This window comes from Mustela lutreola, chromosome X (assembly GCF_030435805.1).
Source record: "Mustela lutreola isolate mMusLut2 chromosome X, mMusLut2.pri, whole genome shotgun sequence".
Taxonomy (NCBI): Eukaryota; Metazoa; Chordata; class Mammalia; order Carnivora; family Mustelidae; genus Mustela; species Mustela lutreola.
This window is the reverse complement of record NC_081308.1, coordinates 41433443-41452716: the sequence shown is the minus strand read 5'-3', so window position 1 is coordinate 41452716 and position 19274 is coordinate 41433443. Positions and strand designations below refer to the sequence as shown.

The 19274-nt window shown below is 45.6% G+C and overlaps 1 protein-coding gene across 3 annotated transcripts; it reads right to left on the bottom strand.

Annotated features, from left to right (window-relative positions):
• Positions 1-2076: 2076 nt before the first annotated feature.
• Positions 2077-18789, bottom strand: RGN (regucalcin). 3 transcript variants are annotated; one of them, XM_059157995.1, is made up of 7 exons: positions 18385-18789; positions 16850-17029; positions 14690-14872; positions 6568-6783; positions 4222-4353; positions 3714-3868; positions 2077-2488 (listed from the first exon to the last, which is right to left on the bottom strand). In XM_059157995.1, the coding sequence occupies exons 2-7, from the start codon at positions 17010-17012 to the stop codon at positions 2438-2440; spliced, it is 900 nt and encodes a 299-aa protein (XP_059013978.1). In that variant the 5' UTR covers positions 17013-17029; positions 18385-18789; the 3' UTR covers positions 2077-2437. The 3 variants fall into 3 exon arrangements, with proteins under 3 accessions (XP_059013978.1, XP_059013979.1, XP_059013977.1); XM_059157996.1 differs by lacking the exon at positions 18385-18789 and adding an exon at positions 17888-18007; XM_059157994.1 differs by lacking the exon at positions 18385-18789 and adding an exon at positions 17330-17456.
• Positions 18790-19274: the final 485 nt, after the last annotated feature.

The following is a 19274-nucleotide window of genomic DNA, read 5'->3' as shown; positions in this document are numbered from 1 at the left end:
TCTTGAGTTCTTCAAAACATGCTTGATGGTTGAAAGCAAAAAAATTAACCTTGATGGAGTACCTGGCCAGCTCAGTCAGTAGAGTATGCGACTCTTGACCTCGGGATTATAAATTTGAGTCCCATGTTGGGTATAGATATTACTTAAAAAGAAAATATTTTAAAAATGTAGACTTGATGAATTTTCAATGGATTTCAGTAGATTTTCAAGGGATAAAGAGAGACATGATACTGAAAGACATACAATTTTAAAGGTGTATGCACCTAACAACAGAGTTCCAAAATACACAGATCCAAAACTGTCAGAACTGAATAGAGCAACAGACAAATTCAAAATTATAGTTAGAAACTTTAACAACCCTTCCTCATTAATGGCTAAAACTAGAAGACAACAGCTCAGGAAAGATCTAGAAGAACTGAATACCACCAACAACGAACTGAATCTGACTGACATTTATAAAACACGCAGTTCATAAAAGCAGAATACACATTTTTCTCAAATATAAATCTAACAAAATATGTGCAAGACCTATATACTGAGACCTACAAAATGCTGATGAAAAAAGTCTTTGAAGACCTAAATAGTTGGAAAGATGCACTGGATTGGAAGATTCAAAATAGTAAAGATGCCAGTTCTCTTCAAATTGTCCTACAGATTTAAAGTAACTTTGGTTAAAATTGCAGCATGATTGGGGTGCCTGTGGGGCTCAATCAGTTAAGTGTCTGACCCTTGATTTCTGCTCAGATCATGATCTCAGGGTCATGAGATGAAGCCCCATACTGGGCTCTGTGCTGGGTCACAGAGCCTGCTTCAGATTCTCTCTCTCCCTCTCCATCTGCCCCCCACCCCTCAGGCTGGCTCCTGTGTGCATGCACTGCACACTTTAAAAAAACAATATAATGAGTTTTTAATGTAGATAGAGTTAAGCTGACTCTAAAACTTATATGGAAGGCTAAAGGAACTAGAATAGCTAATAAAATTTTTAAAAAGATTGTATTTATTTGACTGGCAGAACACAAGTAAGCAGAGTGGCAGGCAGAGGGAGAAGCAGACTTCTCCCTGAGCAAGGAGCCTGATGCGGGGCTCAAACCCAGGACCCTGGGATCATGACCTGAGCTGGAGGGAGATGCTTAACCAACTGAGCCACCCAGGTACCCCTAGCCAAGACAGTTTTGGAAAAGGACAAAATTGGAGAAATCACACTACTCAGGTTTTTTTTTTTTTTTTTTTTTTTAAGATTTTATTTATTTATTTGACAGAGAGAAATCACAAGTAGATGGAGAGGCAGGCAGAGAGAGAGAGAGAGGGAAGCAGGCTCCCTGCTGAGCAGAGAGCCCGATGTGGGACTCAATCCCAGGACCCTGAGATCATGACCTGAGCCGAAGGCAGCGGCTTAACCCACTGAGCCACCCAGGTGCCCCCACACTACTCAGTTTTAAAGCTAATTAATAGTGACAGAAATCAGATCAGTGTTTTCCTGGGGATGAAGGTAGACATACAGAGGGACCAAAGGAAAGGATTACCAAGAGACACAGGGCAAGTCTTGGGGTGGTGGACAGATTCATTATCTTGCTTGTGCTGTTGGTTTCCTTAATGTATATACGTCAAATTTATCAAATTCTACACTTGAAATACGTGTAGGTCAATTATGATTCAGTAAAGCTATTTTTAGAAAGATTTTATTTATCTGAAAGAGATCAAATGAGCATGAATTGGGAGGAGTGGCAGAGGGAGAGGGAGAAGCAGGCTCCCCACTGAGCAGGGAGCCCAGTGTAGGGCTTGATCTCAGGACCCTGGGATCATGACCTGAGCTGAAACCAGAGACTTCACTGACTGAGCCACCCAGATGCCCCTCAGTAAAGCTGTTTTTAAAAAAGTATTCTAATAAGTGATATATGGCTTCTACATTTATTAGGTGGCAGTTGGAATCATGGATTTTGCCAGTGTTTAATTCCTACCCTCCAGTAATATTTTAGCTTGCAAAAAATAGCATGTATGAAGAATAATGTGAAGGTAGGTTAGCACTGCAGTATATTTTTTAAGTTTATGATGAAAATAAAAAGGAACATAATCATAGTAAGTCATTACTAAGACATTATTTATTAGTTTTTTGAAACTTCAGGTATAGTAAGTATGGAATGTGCAACAGACATGGTCCCCCCCGTCCCCTTCTAGCAATTTGCAAAGAATCAAGAGGCTGGTTGACATCTGAACAGTTCTCTCTACTTCTATAATACCTTTGCGGAAGGCATTTTAGTATGTTATCAAAACGACCTGTAACCCCTTATTAAAATGTTTTACCTTTTAAAAATTGGGAAAAAATTAACCCTATTAATAGCATCATTTCTTTAATTTTTTGTAACTAGATTGAAATTTCAGCTCTAGAATTTTCTACGTGTCTTCAAAAGTTTCTCCAGTAGGAAAGAAGGCCTGCCACTCATCCCACATAGGGATAGGGAGGAATTCCTTTGACCCCCAGGCCAGTTATCTGTTGAAAAAGAAAAGAGAAAAACGTTGCTAAAAAGTAGTTCACAAGTATTTTTCAAAAGCATTTTTATGATTTATAATAATATATTTAGCCACCAATTATCCTTGTTTTATTTCCTATCTTAAAAAGGAATTACTTGATTAGGGCAGGTTCAACTCAAATATTCACATTGATAATAATCCAACTAGCAACCATCTGCCATTAATTTGGATTTTTAAAGCTTTTATTTATTTATTTATCTGACAGAGAGAGAGTGAGAGAGAGACAGCAAGAGAGGGGGAACACACGCAGGGGGAGTGGGAGAGGGAGAAGCAGGCTTCCCGCTGAGCAGGCAGCCCAGTGTGGGGGTCTGGATCCTAGGACCCTGGGATCATGACCTGAGCCGAAGGCAGATGCTGAACGACTGAGCCACCCAGGCGCCCCAATTAACTTGGATTTACAAGTGAATTTATTTCTACCATCTTCCTATTTCGTTTCTTTTTTCAAAGATTTTATTTGTCGGAGAGCGAGCGAGCACAAGCAGGGGGAATGGCAGGGAGAGGGAGAAGCAGGCTTCCTGCTCAGCAGGATCGATGCAGGCTCGATCCTAGTTACCCTGGGATCATGACCTGAGCCAAAGGCAGATGCTTAACAGACTGAGTCACTCAGGCGTACTGCAAAGCAGGCTAAACACATTATCTTGGACTTACAGTCCAAGAAATCTAGATAAAATGTTTTTAAAAATCTAGCACAATGAGCTTAAAAAATGGGTGGCTTGGTTAAACATCTGCCTTTGGCTCAGGTCATGACCTCAGAGTCTTGAGATCAAGCCCTGGGTCAGGATTTTCTCTCTCCCCCTCTGCCCTTCCTGCCCAACTTGTATGTGCACATACACACACACATGCGTGCTCTCTCTCTCTCAAAAATGCTAAATAGAATTATGTTTTGGAAGTATGAAAAAGCACTAACTGGGTCATCTGGGTGGCTCAGTCAATTGGGTGTCTGCTTTTGGCTCAGGTCATGATCCCTGGGGGGATCCAGCCCTGCATCAGGCTCCCTGATCAGTGGGGAGTCTGCTTCTCTTTCTCCCTTTACCCCTCTCCTTGCTCATGCACGCGCTCTCTCTCTCTCTTTCGTCGTCTCAAATAAATAAAATAAAAAAAGAAAAGAAAAAGCAGTAATCACTCAGTTACATAGCCAAGGATCTCCCACCTCACCCTCAAAATAAAAGAAAGAGCCAGATCACCTTGAAGATCCCACCAGCTTCAGGCTGCTGCAGAAGACCCTCGGGATCCATTCCGTCCCGAGCACAGGTCACATACATTTCAGAGTAGTCCTTCCCTCCGAAGCAGCACGAGGTTGTTTTAACAACAGGCAACTTCACAGTTTGGAGTCTTTTCCCTAGCAGCAAATATTTTATTGAAAGCCCAGCTCTAGCAAATTTCCAACCTGCACAACCATTTGGGACCCCTTGCAGAACATCAGCGATATTCAAAAAGCTTTGTGGAGGTCATTTAACCAACCTTCCCTGACAATCTGTTTTGGCCAGAAAGACTTACCTCCACAGGAAAAGAAGTTCTGACTCTAAGTTTGGGGCACTATCTTGGGCCTTTATTTCCAAAGTTATCCTACTGAGACCTCTGAATGTATCTCTAGATAACGTTATTAGTAATGTAGTTCCTCTAGTCGCTAGTGTCTCATTTTTTCTAGACATGGCAGGGATTTTTTTTTTTTTAATTTTGCTGCAGGCTTACCTGTCTCAGGGTCTAAACGAATCACTCTCCCTCCATTGTAACAGGCAACCCAGAGCTTCCCCTCCACATCGATACACATCCCATCTGGAATTTGCTCTTCTTTCTCCAGCTTGTAAATACTTCTGCGGTTGGCTAGGGTTAGAAAAACAAACACACACAGAACAAAACAACAGGCCACTCAACACTGAGCATCAGACCAGGAGCTCTCCAGCTGGCTGTAAATCCTTATCACTTTTGCTGATCCGGGGTCTGGCATGTGGGATGGTTCAGAAGAATTCTAACTCTAAAACAAAAAATGTCCAGGGCGCGTGGTGGCTCAGTCACTTTAGCATCTGCCTTTGGCTCAGGTCATGATCCCGGGGTCCCGGGATCGAGCCCTGCCTTGGGCTCTCTGCTCCTGCTTCTCCCTCTCCCTCTGCCTGCCACTTCCCCTGCTTGCGCTCTCTTTCTCAGATAAAGAAATAAAATCTTAAAAAAAAATTTTTAGGGGCGCCTGGGTGACTCAGTGGGTTAAAGCCTCTGCTTTCGGCTCAGGTCATGATCCCAGGGTCCTGGGATCGAGCCCCGCATCGGGCTCTCTGCTCAGCAGGGAGTCTGCTTCCTCCTCTCTCTCTCTCTCTGCCTGCCTCTCTGACTACTTGTGATCTCTCTGTCAAATAAATTAAAAAAAAATTTTAAAAAATTTTTAAAAAAATAAAACAAAAATGTCCAGAAACATGAGTGGGCACTCCTCAAACTAAGATTTTTTTGCCACATGATTTGGGGGTGATTACACTCTCTTTAGTTTGGGTACAGACATTATTTGTCTAAGCGGGAAAGAAGGAAGTAGAATTCTTTTTTTAAGATTTTATTTATTTATTTGACAGAGAGAGAGAGCGAGCGAGCACAAGCAGGGGGAGCAGCAGGCGGGGTGGGGGGGGGGGAGAGCGAAGCAGGCTTCCCGCTGAGCAGGGAGCCTGATGCGGGGTGGGATCCCAGGACCCTGGGATCATGACCTGAGCTGAAGGCAGACGCTTAACAACTGAGCCACCCAGGCGCCCCTAGAATTCTTAATAAAAAACAGTAGCTCTTTTTGAGGTTGAGCTGAACTGAAATCCTGCATACCCCGCTTGGAGACATTTCGGTCTGTGGTTAGACCTTTGCTGCTTTCCTTATAAAAATGACGACTTTGATTACCTCCAAGATCTAGAAGGCCACTTAATGGTACCATGTGAACGGTTCCTATGCAAAAACTAGTAAGACGTGTGTGTTCTGTTTCTGTCTGACCGAAACTCCAAGATCTAGAAGGCCACTTAATGGTACCATGTGAACAGTTCCTACACAAAAACTAGTAAGACGTGTGCATTCTGTTTCTGTCTGACCGAATGTTCCAAAATCATCCTATCAAAACATAATATTAAAGAGCTTATTTCTGAAAGGAGGGGTGTTCTGGAGCCCACTGGCTGGCCCGAAAGGGGGAAATCACAGTATACAAATAAACAAACAAACCCATAAAACCCCATCAAACCCCAGAGGAACTTTACACTACAAAATCCAGGTCATTGTAGTAACTGCATTGAGGTACAGTGAAAAAAAAAAATGTTAAAACCATGTGTCAATAAAAATGGGTAAAAACAGTCATAAAAAAGGCACTCTATATTTCAAAGTAAAACATCCGTACTGAAATAACCTGTCTCTCATTAAATCTACACGCGAGGCTGTGATCCACCCCCCACCCCCCGCCCCAAGGCATTTTTATTACTGTGTTTTCTCTGGCGGTTTGGCACCTTTCACGAAACAGTTTCAAGTGCTCCCTCCTAAATTTTTCTCAAGAATTTCTTCCCTCCCTGTTCCCACCTACAGCTCATGTCAAACCCACTGACGGAATTGAACACTCAGCAGCTACTGTTTAAACTCTTCTATTTGGGAAGATTATTAATTCGCCTCTGAGTAGTTCCCTCTGGTTAACTCAAGGACACAGGAGCAATTGCAACCCCCCAACCTTAGCTTCCCGTTCCTTTTTCTCATTCTGCTGTGCATTATCTGCCAATAGGCGCCTCTAGTAGGACAGGATCCATTGCATAGCAAGTCCCTTTTGAGGGACGGTGGCAAGAAGCGGGGGAAGGATCTATCCCTATTTTGCCAATGGTGGCCAGAGTCAGGTGTACCGAGGGCGCTGGTTTGATTGGCAGCCTAGTCGAGTCTGGGCAATTATGACTCTATTGGAATTATCACATCCGCCACCTCCTTCATTTGACAAGTATGGGTCTTTCCATGCGAGTCGAGGAAGAAGAGGCAGCTTCCCGGCTAACCACATATGAAAAAAAATCCCAGCAGTAATAAGAAGAATAATGAAAAAGTACGTACAGATCTTTCCTGTATGTAGGTCATAGTCAAAGGCATCCACCGAGTAGGACAGACTGTCGATGTAATAGAAGATTTTGTGGTCCAGGGACCAATCCAAACCATTGGAGATGTCCACCTGGTCAAAATACTTTTCCACGTGGTGGTCAGGAAAGAGGGAGTACAGGGACCCCTGGTGCCGCTCCAGAACTGCGGGGGCTGTCTCCTCGGCCATGGTGCCTACAAGACCCCCCAAACACTGAGTTTAGCTGCATATCACCTTGTCCCATGCCCTACAGCACCTTTTATGACCAGGGTTCCTTTCCCATCATGAAGTCAAGGAAACTAGGGACAAATGGGTGGCTCAGTTGGTTAAGCATCTGCCTTCGGCTCAGGTCATGATCCCAGTATCCTGGGATGGGGTCTAACATGCCTCCCTGCTCAGCGGGGAGCCCTGTTTTCCCCTCTGCCTCTGCCCCTCCCCTCTGCTTGTTCTCTCTCCCTCTCATTCTCTCTCTCTGTCAAAATAAATACATAAAATATTAAAAAAGAATAAAAATTATTCTATTCAAGGAAACTATTCTGCAATCCCAATCTGGGTCCTATATTAAAAAAAAAAAAAAGACAACTGCCTTGCTTATGATGCCAATGAAAATTACACCAACAGGTCTGGTTCTGGATAAGGAGGAGTCCATTTCCACCAACCCCACTTTCTCCCACTGAGTGCAACTGTACAATCTGGACAAAACACCCAGTGGGCTACTTGAGAAACTCCGACAAGTAAAAATATCGGGCAGCTCAGGGAAGACCAGCAGAAAATTGCAGTGCCGCCTAACTGGTGGTGAGTTCTCCATTTTATCCTCCAGTATGTCCCAGCCTGACCTCAATGCAGCCTCCAACTTGGAAGCGAGCACCGCGGTGAAGACTGAGAGCCAAGAGAAACCCTCTCGATCTGGCTCAAGGAGCAAATGAGGAAACTCCTGAGGCTCGGAGAGTGGAAGAAATGCCCTGGTTCTTTTCCACTCCTTTCTCCAGTCCCCACGCTCTGCAGCAAGGGGAGTGACGGCAGAGTGGCAGGTACAAGGGAAGCGCAGGAATCAAGACTCAGGGGAAGGGGACATTGCTCTCCTGCTGGAGCTCCAAAAGGGCAGAACCAAACACTGCACTGCTGCTTTTTTTTTTTAAATTTTTTTAATTTTTTACTTATTTGGCAGAGAGAGAGATCACAAGCAGGCAGAGAGAGAGAGAGGCAGAAGCAGGCTCCCTGCCGAGCAGAAAGCCCGACGCAGGGCTGGATCCCAGGACCCTGAGATCATGACCCGAGCTGAAGGCAGAGGCTTAACCCACTGAGCCACCCAGGCGCCCCCAAACACTGCTGCTTTTATGCTCGATCTCTCTCTCTCTCTCTCTCCTGCTGCTACTTGGCTCTGGAGAGAGCGCTGTCCTAGAGATGGGTGGGTTCCGGAATGACAAGGACAGCTCCAGGAAAATGGAAAGTACCTAGAGACAGTCAAGAGGGACTTCGTTCAGGAATGCAATTCCATAAGGTTGTTTATGATCTCCTGGGCTCATCTTTTACTGGTAGGCGCAGGACTCTGGTTTTAATTAGCATACCAAAGACTGAGAATGCAGCTGTGGTTGGAACTCCTAAGTCTCAGGGCGGCCACTGAGTGGCCCACATGGGGGCCAGATCTTAATGGCAGCTCAGAGAGAGCAGGCTAGAGCTTTTCTGGTAAACCTTCTGAACCTAAGCATATACAGATCGCTCATGAGGACAAATGTATCAACATTCTCCGCAGGATTTAAAGACCAAGGGTCTCAAAATAATAGTCACAAAGTCACAAATATTATCCAATATGACTTGTAATGCAAAGAAGCAATGCAAAGAAGTCAAAACACAACAAAGGGCCAACTAAAAATTTTAGAACTGAAAAAGAAAATAAATGAAATAGAGAAACTGCCTAGATGGATTTTGCTAGCAGGCTAGAGATGACAAAGGAAAAGAGTTAGTGTAGTGAATGACAGGTCAAAAGAGATTATCCAGGGGCGCTTGGCTGGCTCAGTGAGTAGAGCATGTGATTTTTGATCTTGTGGTTGTTTGTTTGAGCCCCATATTGGGCCTAGAGATTACTTTAAAAAAAACCTAAAATCTTAAAATATATATAAAAGGAAATTATCCAATGTGGACAACATTGCAAAAAACTATAGATTCAAGCTGAGCAAGCCCCAAACAGGAGATAATCCCAAAGAAATCTATACCCAGACACATCAAAATCAAAATTCTGAAACCAAAGTCAAATAGAAATCCCTAAGAAAGAAAGAAAAATAACATATGACATATAGATAAATAATGATTTCAATAACTGTTGATATTTTACGAGGAGCCACGGAGGTCAGAAGGAAGTGATGCACTTTTTTTTCTTTTTCTTAAGTAGGTTCCTTGCCCAGTGCAGGGCCCAGCAGGGGGCCTTGAACTCACGACCCTGAGATCAAGACCTGAGCTGAGATCAAGAGTCAAGACACATAATGGACTGAGCCACCCAGACGCCCTGGAAGGCACACATTTTTCATTTGCCGAAAGAGGAAAAAACAAACTGTCAGACTAGTATTTTATATTCAGTGAAAATTCTTTCAAGAATGAAGGTGAAATAAAGATATTCTCATATGAAGTAAAACTGGGAGAATTCACAGCCAGCAGACCTGCTCTAACAGAATTGCTAAAGGGAAGGGAAATGATACCAAAAGGAAGCTTGGAACATCAGAATGAAGGAAGAACAACAGAACCAGTAAATATAATAGGGTGTTCTTCTCCTTTAAGTTCTTGAAAATATTTCTTTTCTTTTGTTGACGATTCCATTTTTTTTTTAAAGATTTTATTTATTTATTTGAGAGAGAGACAGTGAGAGAGAACATGAGCGAGGAGAAGGTCAGAGAGAGAAGCAGACTCCCCGTGGAGCTGGGAGACCGATGTGGGACTCGATCCCGGGACTCCGGGATCATGACCTGAGCCGAAGGCAGTCGTCCAACCAACTGAGCCACCCAGGCGTCCCAGACGATTCCATTTTTTAAAGATTTTTTATTTTTAAGTAATCTCTATACCCAACGTGGGCTTGAACTCACAACCCCAAGATCAAGAGTCCCATGCTCCACCAACTGAGCCAGCCAGGCACCCCAGTTCTTTAAAATATTTCTGATGGTTAAAAGCAAGAATTACGTTTTCTCAGGGGATTTATATGTATGTATATAAAGGGAACTATAGCATAAAGAAGTGTTCATCAAAGTGGTAAATCTTGGTTCTAGACAGCCTGCAAAAAGTTAACTGTGTATTTTTCAATCCCTTCAGAAACCCTTAAAAAAAACACACAGAGAGATACAGCGAAAGATCACCATGAGTAAATTAAAATCGAATTCTAAAAGAAGGTTCACTCAACTGAAATGGAGGCAGGAAAGGGGAAACGGGAGGAACAAAAAATACAGAGAGAAAGAAGAGAAAACAAATAACAAAATGGTAGATCTAAGTCAAAGCATATTAATAATTACACTAAATACACTAAATGTAAAGAACCTAAATACATTAATTAAGTTATTGTTAAGACAAATTTTGTAAAAGCCCAGCTATTTTCTGGTTATAAGAAACTCATTTCAGGGGCGCCTGGGTGGCTCAGTGGGTTAATGCCTCTGCCTTCGGCTCAGGTCATGATCCCAGGGTCCTGGGATCGAGCCCCGCATCGGGCTCTCTGCTCAGCCAGGAGCCTGCTTCCTCCTCTCTCTGCCTGCCTCTCTGCTTACTTGTGATCTCTCTCTGTCAAATAAATAAATAAAATCTTTAAAAAAAAAAAAAAAGAAACTCATTTCAGATATAGGGATACAGACCGTGTAAAAGTGAAAGGATGGGAAAAGCTATACCACGCAAATACTGATTAAAATATTAGCTGGAGGGGCTATGTTAACATCAGACAAAATATACTTAGAGCGAAGACAATTATCAGGGATACATGAAGGTCCTACATATCGCGAAAATGGTCAATTCACCAAGGAGACATAGCAATCCTAAATTCGTACGTGCTTACCAACAGAGCTTCAAAATACACAAAGCCAAAATCAGAACTGAAAAGAGAAATAGACAATTCCATAATTACAGCTGGAGATGTCAGTATCCTTCTCTCAGTAACAGACACAAGTATATAGAAAAATCAGCAAAGAAACAAAACTGAACAGCATCAACCAATCTAAGTGACATTTACCAAACACTCCACTCAACAGCGGCAGAGCACACATTCTTCTCAAGCGCACCACAGGATAGTCCCTTAGACTTGAGTGTGATCTTGGGGGACAGAGCAGAGTTTGACTGTAATGAAGAAACTGGGAAGCTCATCTAGTATACCAAGTTCCATATGAAATAAGAATGAATTAAAAGAAAATGGACAAAAGTTGGGAAGCTTGAATAGCAAGCAGGACAGGGTAAATCCTCCCAGGGGAGAAGGATTTCACGCAGCAGTTTCTGGCTATAGGGCAATTGGGTTTGTTTTACTAATATTCCGTGCCCCCCGACCCTGCCTGCCTCACAGAAAGAGATGCCTGTAACATGCATGTGAATTCCGCACTGCTTGGAAAGGGTTCTACCTCAGTGGGAAAGAACATGCTGGAGCCCTGGCTCGTATGTCACTATCTAATAGTGGACACAGTAGTGGATGTGGTGACACCTTCAGGATTCTTCTTCTTCTTCTTTTTAAAAAAGATTTTATTTATTTATTTGATAGAGAAGAGAGATAGCAAGAGAGGGATACACAAGCAGGGGGAGTGGGAGAGGGAGAAGCAGGCTCCCTGCTGAGCAGAGAGCCTGGTGTGGGACTGGATCTCAGGATCCCGGGATCATGACCTGAGCCAAAGGCAGATGCTTAACCACTGAGCCACCCAGGTAGGTGCCTCACCTTCAGGATTCGACCCACCACCTCAAGACTCCATCACGCCATCAAATGACCCTACCCTTTTCTGGTCCAGGGACACCTCCTAGCACTTGCTGAAAGCTAGGAACTCTCTAGAAAAAGGTTCTCAGGTGCTTCTAGCAGATGCTCGTGACCAGTCTGCACACCCACAATTTTCCCTACAATTTTAAGGGGTCCCCTCAGGGCACAAGTTAAGAACTGGGGACTCCAGGCTAAGGACTCAGGCTTCTGAGGACACCTTTATCTTGTCTCTCAAAGTGCCACAGAACTGTCAACTGCAGCCATGAGGGAGAGAGAAAATCAATTTCAACAGCAGGTGGGACATCCAATCATATTTCCTTATCTTGCAGAAATTAGTGGCAGAAGGGCTTCCAACAGATTCTCTTCTTGAATCTTTCAACCTGTCCTGGACTAGATCTGTGGTTGTGTCAAGCCCGGGAAGACGGGAAGCAAGCCACAGCTCAGACCTCGAGTACCTTCCATGCAGAAAGCGGACGGAGCCACGGCAGCAAGGTTTGAGGGGATGGGGTGAGGAGGTGGACATAGCAGGTATTGGAATCAACTCTGGCTAGCTTGTTATGAGGGGAAGTAAATGAAAACATGCGTGAAATGCATTATTTAATTGGAAACTAGAGTTAACCTTTACAGAAAGCTGGACATAAGCCATTGTCCAACCATCCCAGTCAGCATTGGTTCAAGCAAGAATCATCAACAAATGTGAAACCCAAGGGAGACGTTTTGATGAGGACCTGGACATTTGGTCGGTCTTAAAGCATCTCCCCCTGTGTTGTGGGGAGCCTCCAAGATGGCCGCAAATGATCCCTGCCTCCCAGTGTTCACACCCTTTGGATACAGTCCCTTCTATCACCGCGTGACCAACAGCACATGACAGAAGCGACCTTCTGTCACTTCCGAGATTGGTTATAGTAAGACTGTAGCCTGTCTTGGGTGTCCTCATTCTCTCTCTTTCTCATCACTCGCCCTGGGGGAAGCCATGTTCTGGGCAGCCCTACAGAGAGGCTCAGGTAGTAAGACTTCCCGAAGCCTCCTGCCGGCCCCATGTGAGTGAGCTTGGATGTGAATCTTCTAGGCCGCTTGAGAGACACCAGCCCCGTTCTGAGACTACAACCTCCGCCAACATCTTGACTGCAACTTCATGATACAGCCTTGAACTAGAACCATCTGGCTAAGTCACCCAGATTCTTAACCTTAAGTAACGATGGTGGTAATTTTAACATTTTAAAAATGTTTGTTATTTTAAGCCACTGAATTTCAGGGTAATTTGTTACACAGCAATAGATAACTAATAAACCCCACAACATGTTCATAAATTGCAATTAAAAATAGCAACTAGGGCGCCTGGGTGGCTCAGTGGGTTAAGCCGCTGCCTTCGGCTCAGGTCATGATCGCAGGGTCCTGGGATCGAGTCCCGTATCGGGCTCTCTGCTCAGCAGGGAGCCTGCTTCCCTCTCTCTCTCTGCCTGCCTCTCCATCTGCTTGTGATATCTCTCTGTCAAATAAATAAATAAAATCTTTAAAAAAAAATAGCAACTATGGGGGTGCCTGGGTGGTTCAGTCCGTTAAGTCTTTGACTCTTGCTTTCACCTCAGGTCATGATCTCAGGGTCATAAGATCAAGCCCTGCCAGGGGCTCGCGCTCAGGGCGGAGCTCCTCCGCCCCTCTGCTCCCCCCCACCTCTATCTAAAATAAATAAATAAAATCTCTGAAAAAATAGTAATGATGCAGTAGAGGAAGCTGAGAAGACCTTAACCAGGTGATCCAAACTAACATCACCCATGAGGGACATGGTGTCCAGGTGCGACACCTGGAGAAAGACAGCATGTTACCTCTGCAGTATTCTAGCGACAAATGTACGGCATCAATCTAATCACAAGGAAACATCAGACAAACACAAAAAGAAGAGGAACACGAGGGATGTTCTATTAAAAAAGGGGGGAGTTGTGTGGGACTGTATTCTTCAAACACAGCGGTGTCATAAAAAAACAAGAAAGGCTATGCTCTGTCCCAGATGAAAGAGGTTTAAAGAGACATGTCAACTAAATGGCAATACATAATCCTAGAATGGGTCCCCCACTTGGGAGTGGGCAATGCTGTAAAGGACAGTATTTGGTTCATGGACAAAACGGGAGTACAGATAGGACATCAGTTAAAACCAGAATAATGATGAACTTCTTTAAGTTGGTAACTGTACTGTGGTCATTTTTCTTGGGAAGAACAGGTCTTTTTTCTTGGAAAATTCCCACAGTAGTATCTTTCAGGGTTAAGACGTGATATATGCAACTTACTTCCAAATGATTCTAGAGAAAAGCATGTTTATACACAGAGAGAGCACACAAATAGGACAAAACGTTGATGACAGGTGGATCTAGGTAAAGGGCAGATGTGTGTTGTTCATACTATTTTTACTTTTCTTTCCCTGTAAATTTGAAATTATTTCCAATTTAAAAATCGCCAGTGACCATGAAACCTCTATTTGAAAGCTCATTTAGGGGCTCCTGGGAAGCTTAGTGGGTTAAGCATCTGCCTTCAGCTCAGGTCATGATCCCAGGGTCCTGGGATCGAGCCCGCATCGGGCTCTCTGCTCAATGGGGAGCCCGCTTCTCCCTCTCCCTCTGCCCGCTGCTCCCCCTACCTGTGCTCTCTCTCTGTGTCAAATAAATAAATAAAATCCTTTAAAAAAAGAAAATTTAAAAAGTCTTTAAAGTAACAAAAATTTAAAGATTTAAGAAAATAAAGCTCATTTAAACTACAAAAGGTCCATGCACATTTTGGTCTCTGCCAGAGATGGAAACTTTTGAAAGGGATATTCTGAAATTTTTCTCATGGGATTTAAAACAATTTTTACATTATTTTAAATTTGATTTATTACCTTTAGCAATGAAATTTTAATAGACTTTACTTATTTCTTTAGTGTTTACATTTCCGTTAAGGAAACGCTACCCCCAGTGTGGGACTTGAACTCACGGCCCCAAGATCGAAAGTCACATGCTTTGCCGACTGAGCCAGCCAGGTGCCCCTTGGGATTTTTGTTTTATTTTGTGAAAAGCTACTCAAGTAATAATAAAGGAAGAACCCAAGACGCATTATGAGTAACATTTTCCCAGGACAACTGTGAGACTTAGCCCAAATCAGGCTTTTTCTCCCAAGCTCGGTCCATAGGGGCTGGAGATCAACCGCACCTGCGAAGTATCTCCCAGCGGGATCCACCTTCCCATCGTTGAACCTATTGTTCCTCTTGTCTTCATCTACTGAGGCCAGGGCAACTGCTGAGTGATCTTCCCAGTTCAAAGCACAGAACTTTGTCCCAACAGTGGCCACATAGCCTCCTCCCTGGCGAAGGGCCACGGAGCTGACGGGGGCATCTGCAGAAGCAAAAGCAGCAGTCAGAGGGCGGGAAGGGGGCAAGTGGCCGAGCAGCACCCTGCGGGCACCCCGCCGCCTAGCATCTCCCTTGGAGCAGATTCCAGCTCTTTTGACAATGCGAGTGCCCCCTCCCTTCTGTGGAAAGCCAAAGGCCCCAGAACCGAGTATATTTGTTGATTAGTATCCTTGGGCAGCAGAGATAGAAACGTGAATGAAACCCAACTCTTCTGGAAGCTTCCAGCCACCATACACTGGGGCAGGTGCCACATCAAATTCAAAGGTTGGTGAGGGGGGGACAGGAGCTCCCAGGATAGCTATCATGGACCAATGGATGCTTGATTCACCTTTTCTCCAGGAAATTCAGAGACACAAACCAGGCTTAGTTCCACCAACTAGGTTTTCTGACATCTCTCCCTTCCTCTCATTCAGGACTTGTCTTTTTTAAGGGGTCCTATCTTATGTATTAAATTGAAAGTTGTGGGATGCCTGGGTGGCTGAGTTGGTTAAGTGTCTGCCTTCGGCTCTGGTCATGATCCCAGGATTCTGGCACCGAGTCCGAGTCCTACCTACATCAGGCTCCCTGCTCAGCAGAGAGCCTGCTTCTCCCCCAACCCTGACAAATAAATAAATAAATAAAAATCTTTAAAAAAAAAAATTTATTTTGAAAACATTTTTTTTAAAAGATTTTATTTATTTATTTAAGAGCGAGCGAGTGGAGGAAGATGAGCAAAGGGAGACTCCCAGGTGAGTGCCAAGCTCAGCTTGCGGCTCAATCCAGGGGCTCTGAGATCCTGACCTTAGCAGGTAACTTAACGGACTGAGTCACCCAGGCACCCCTTGGAAACATTTTCTAAGCACCTAGTCAGTAAGTGCAAGGTGTTGGGTACTCTGGGAGTGGTTCTTGGCTCTAAGTCTTGTTCAGAAGTTGATTCCCACCAATGAGGGGCCCAGGGAATATGCAAGACAGTGCTGAGAGGAGCCCGACCTGCATCCAGAGACTTCTGCCAGCGCACTTCTGTAAGTTCCGAAGTTAACTGATACCAGAAGCCCCTTCCATGCTTTGGGGGTGGTTCTGGATTGGGGTGGGAATATCCCCCTAATGTGTGCACACTGGCAAAGAGGGACTAGGGAACGCATTGGTCCCCCTCCCGCCCCGCCCCCCGGCCCCTGGGGCTCTGAACTCCTCTGGTCCTAGTCACTTTGCCTCTAGTCACACTCACATCCCTGGGTGAATTAAAAAGTTGTTCCCTCTTATTTAAAAAAAAAAAAAAAAGTTTGAGGTCACCAGCTCTGGAATGAGACTGTCCCAAGGTCACAGGATTTCCTGGTATCTCTTCCCATTAACACAAAACAAGAAGCTTCCTTATCTCTAATCGAGCTCCTACGCTTGGGCCATAGAATGAGAAACCCTTCCTCTGGGAATCACGTGGCCCTGAACAGAATCGCGGTCAAATGCCCTTGGAATTTGTCCTGAATCTTATTTTGTACAGTGAACAGATAGTCGTGCTTGATGCTTTCCAAGTCTGAAAGCTCTTCTTTTTACATTCAAAGAAGGGCTCTGCCTGCTTTTTTTTTTTTTTCTTTTTTTCTTTTCTTTTGCCCATTAAGGTCTTGGCCCAACCCAAGGCGACAGCCTTTGCTGGGATCCCCAACGTTTAAAGGCTGGATCTGAAGATGTTAAGGAAAGAGCGTACCGTGCCTGTGCCTCGTCAGCAGCACCAAATGGGGACTCTTGCCCCCCACCCACAGCCGAAGAGGAAAGTACTGACCACCCAAAATTTATTCCTGGGTCCAAGTGGGAGGACACAGAGTGTGGCTAGAGAGAGCATGGCATTCCAGAAGTTTTAAAGCATACCCAGTAGCTTCAATAAGAAGTTCCCTGGGAAATGACACATCAGGTGACCGCGTGTCCCCAGGGAAATGATGGCTGGCTGGGCAGAGCAGGTTGGGGGCTTAGGGGGGCCCTTCATGCTTACCCAGGGTCACTTGCTGCACGCGCTTGCTAAGCGAATCCCACCGGCAAACCTTCTTTGCAGGAATATCTACAAAGAGCAGCGAACTGGATGCCTCCTCCCACACCGGAGACTCCCCACACCGGCAATTCTCCCGCAAAACACACTCGATCTTAATGGAAGACATTGTGAACAGGGAGCTGTCTGGAAGGTAGCAAGAGAGGACAGAAAATGATAATTTTCTGGAGCAAATTCAGCCAAACACATCTGGCTTAAGGCCCTGGGAAGATCCCAGTACAGGCCGAGTTTTTCCTCAGAACTGGAAAAACACGTTCTCTCAATCAGGACAAAATAGGCACAGTGGCAGAAAGAGACTTATAGGACAGTGAAGAGTGAGCTGATAGTCCATAATGTGAAATAACTTCTGATCGACTTAGCCGGGCCTGTTTTCAAGCTATCTTTTAAAAAGAGAGGAAAAATCCCACAACACCGCAGCATCCGTACCTTGATTGTCGGTGACCCTCAGAGAGCTGGCTGCTCGCGGGAGGGAAGGCCGCCCTTTATGCCTGTGCCTTAGCCCCCGAAGGTGCTGGTGCCCGTGGGGGGGGGGGGGGCGGGCAGCTCCGTCATTCGTGGCCCCTCCCCGCCTGCAGGTCACCAGCTCCCGCCGCCCTCCCCCATCCCCTGATGGTGCCCATTCCCTCCCCCTCAGCCCGCTCAAAGGCCAGAACTTTCCTACTCTGCATTTTTCTAAAGTGCCTTTCTAGAAATATGGTCAGGATATACACTAAGTTAGACCTAACACCCATTTGTCAGCTTGGCACAATGGAAGGGCTGGAGAAGCGGACCCGGTCTGGGCGCCACTGTAGGTACTGACGGCCCCTTGGCTAGTTCTTGCCGCCCAGGGCAGGCACCGTGCCAGTCTGGCAAGGAGACTTGAACTCCACAGGCAGGAACATTCTATGCTGGGAGTTTAGGCCAGAGTGTGACCAGCGAGCAGGGAGAAGAGAAAGAAAAATGATCGGAGAAGGAAGAAGCAAAACAAAACAAACAAAACATTACCTAAGAAAGCCCGTGGGAGAGGAAAAGGAGGCAACTTTTCAGGGTCTCCTCTCTTTCCCAAACTCTGCCCAGATGCTGCCCCAAATCGTCTGCCTCATCACCCTTCTCCCTTTCTGCTTGGGAGTGGGTGGGCTCACCCACGGATGGGCGAATTCATGACGGGGCGGGAGGGGGCGGGGGGGGTGGAAGGAAAATAATCTCTGGTTTCATATTCCTTTCGAGAAATTAAATTTTTTTTTTTTTTTTAAAGAAACACAACTCAAATCTTAAATCCCGATGCCAGGATTTGGAAGTCTCGCTGGCTGTTAACAATTTGGCACAGGCTCCAAAGGCCTTCATGTTATCGATCTGAGATAAGGCACAGGATCAGATGAGAAGCGGGACTTTTCCCAATAGCGACTTTTAACCCGAGCCAGGGGCCCTGCAGTCGTCTCTCCCTGCTGCGGCTTCGGAGAGAGGGCACGCGGCGGCAGGTGCCTGTGCAGCACCCGCGGTACCTGTGCGGCAGGGTGGCCTCGGCACAGTTGGGTGGCGCCGCTGCAGCCTTGGGCGACCGCGAGGCCCCGGGAAGCTGAAGGTTGAGCCGGCCTCGTTCCTGGCCGAGCCGAGTGGAGCGCGCGCGGGGCCCGGGTCTTCGGGTGGGCAAGGGGGGTAGGGAGCGAGCGGTGTCCTTCCAGCCCGCCCCAGCGACTTTCGATCGTCTGTGGTCAGACCTTTCCTCTCCGGAGAGCGGGCGGAGAGGCCGGTCGGTCCCCGGCGCTCTCCGGGCCGGTGACTTCCAGGAGGCGCAAAGGTCAAGCAGCGGAGCGGAAGGGCTGAGCAGGGAAGGAGGCCGCTGGGCAGGTGGGCGGCAGCGGCCTGGAGCGGCGGGCTGGGGACTGCAACCCCCCACGCTGTCCCCCTCCCCCGTGGCTCCCGGAAGAATCCTACAAAGCCTCCCGGGACAGGGGGCGGGGAAGAGGCTTGGAGCCGGGGGAATCTAAGCCTCGGAGTTTGGACGGAGCGCTAAAGTTTATCTCTTACTTAAACAAGAAAAAAATTGTTAAAATACCTAACAGAGATTGGGGTCGAGGGTCCGGTTAAACACAAGCAGGTCAAAAAGTAAAGAACAAAGCGGTTAAACAAATCCACCGTTTTCCTAGCGGGAGAATGAAAGACTGCTGGCCGGAGGCCAGCTTTTGTAAAGCGTTTTTTGTTTGTTTCTGTGTGTGTGTGTTTTGTTTGTTTGTTTGTTTGTTTGTTTTTGGTGGGGGAAGAGGAAAGGTTTTATTTGATTGGGTTTAAAACATAAAATGGAATAAATGATCCTAAGCAGCACTCAGATTCACATTCTTCTTTAAAAGTGGACCTCGCCATCCAAATTTAAAACATTTCAAAAAATGAAGGG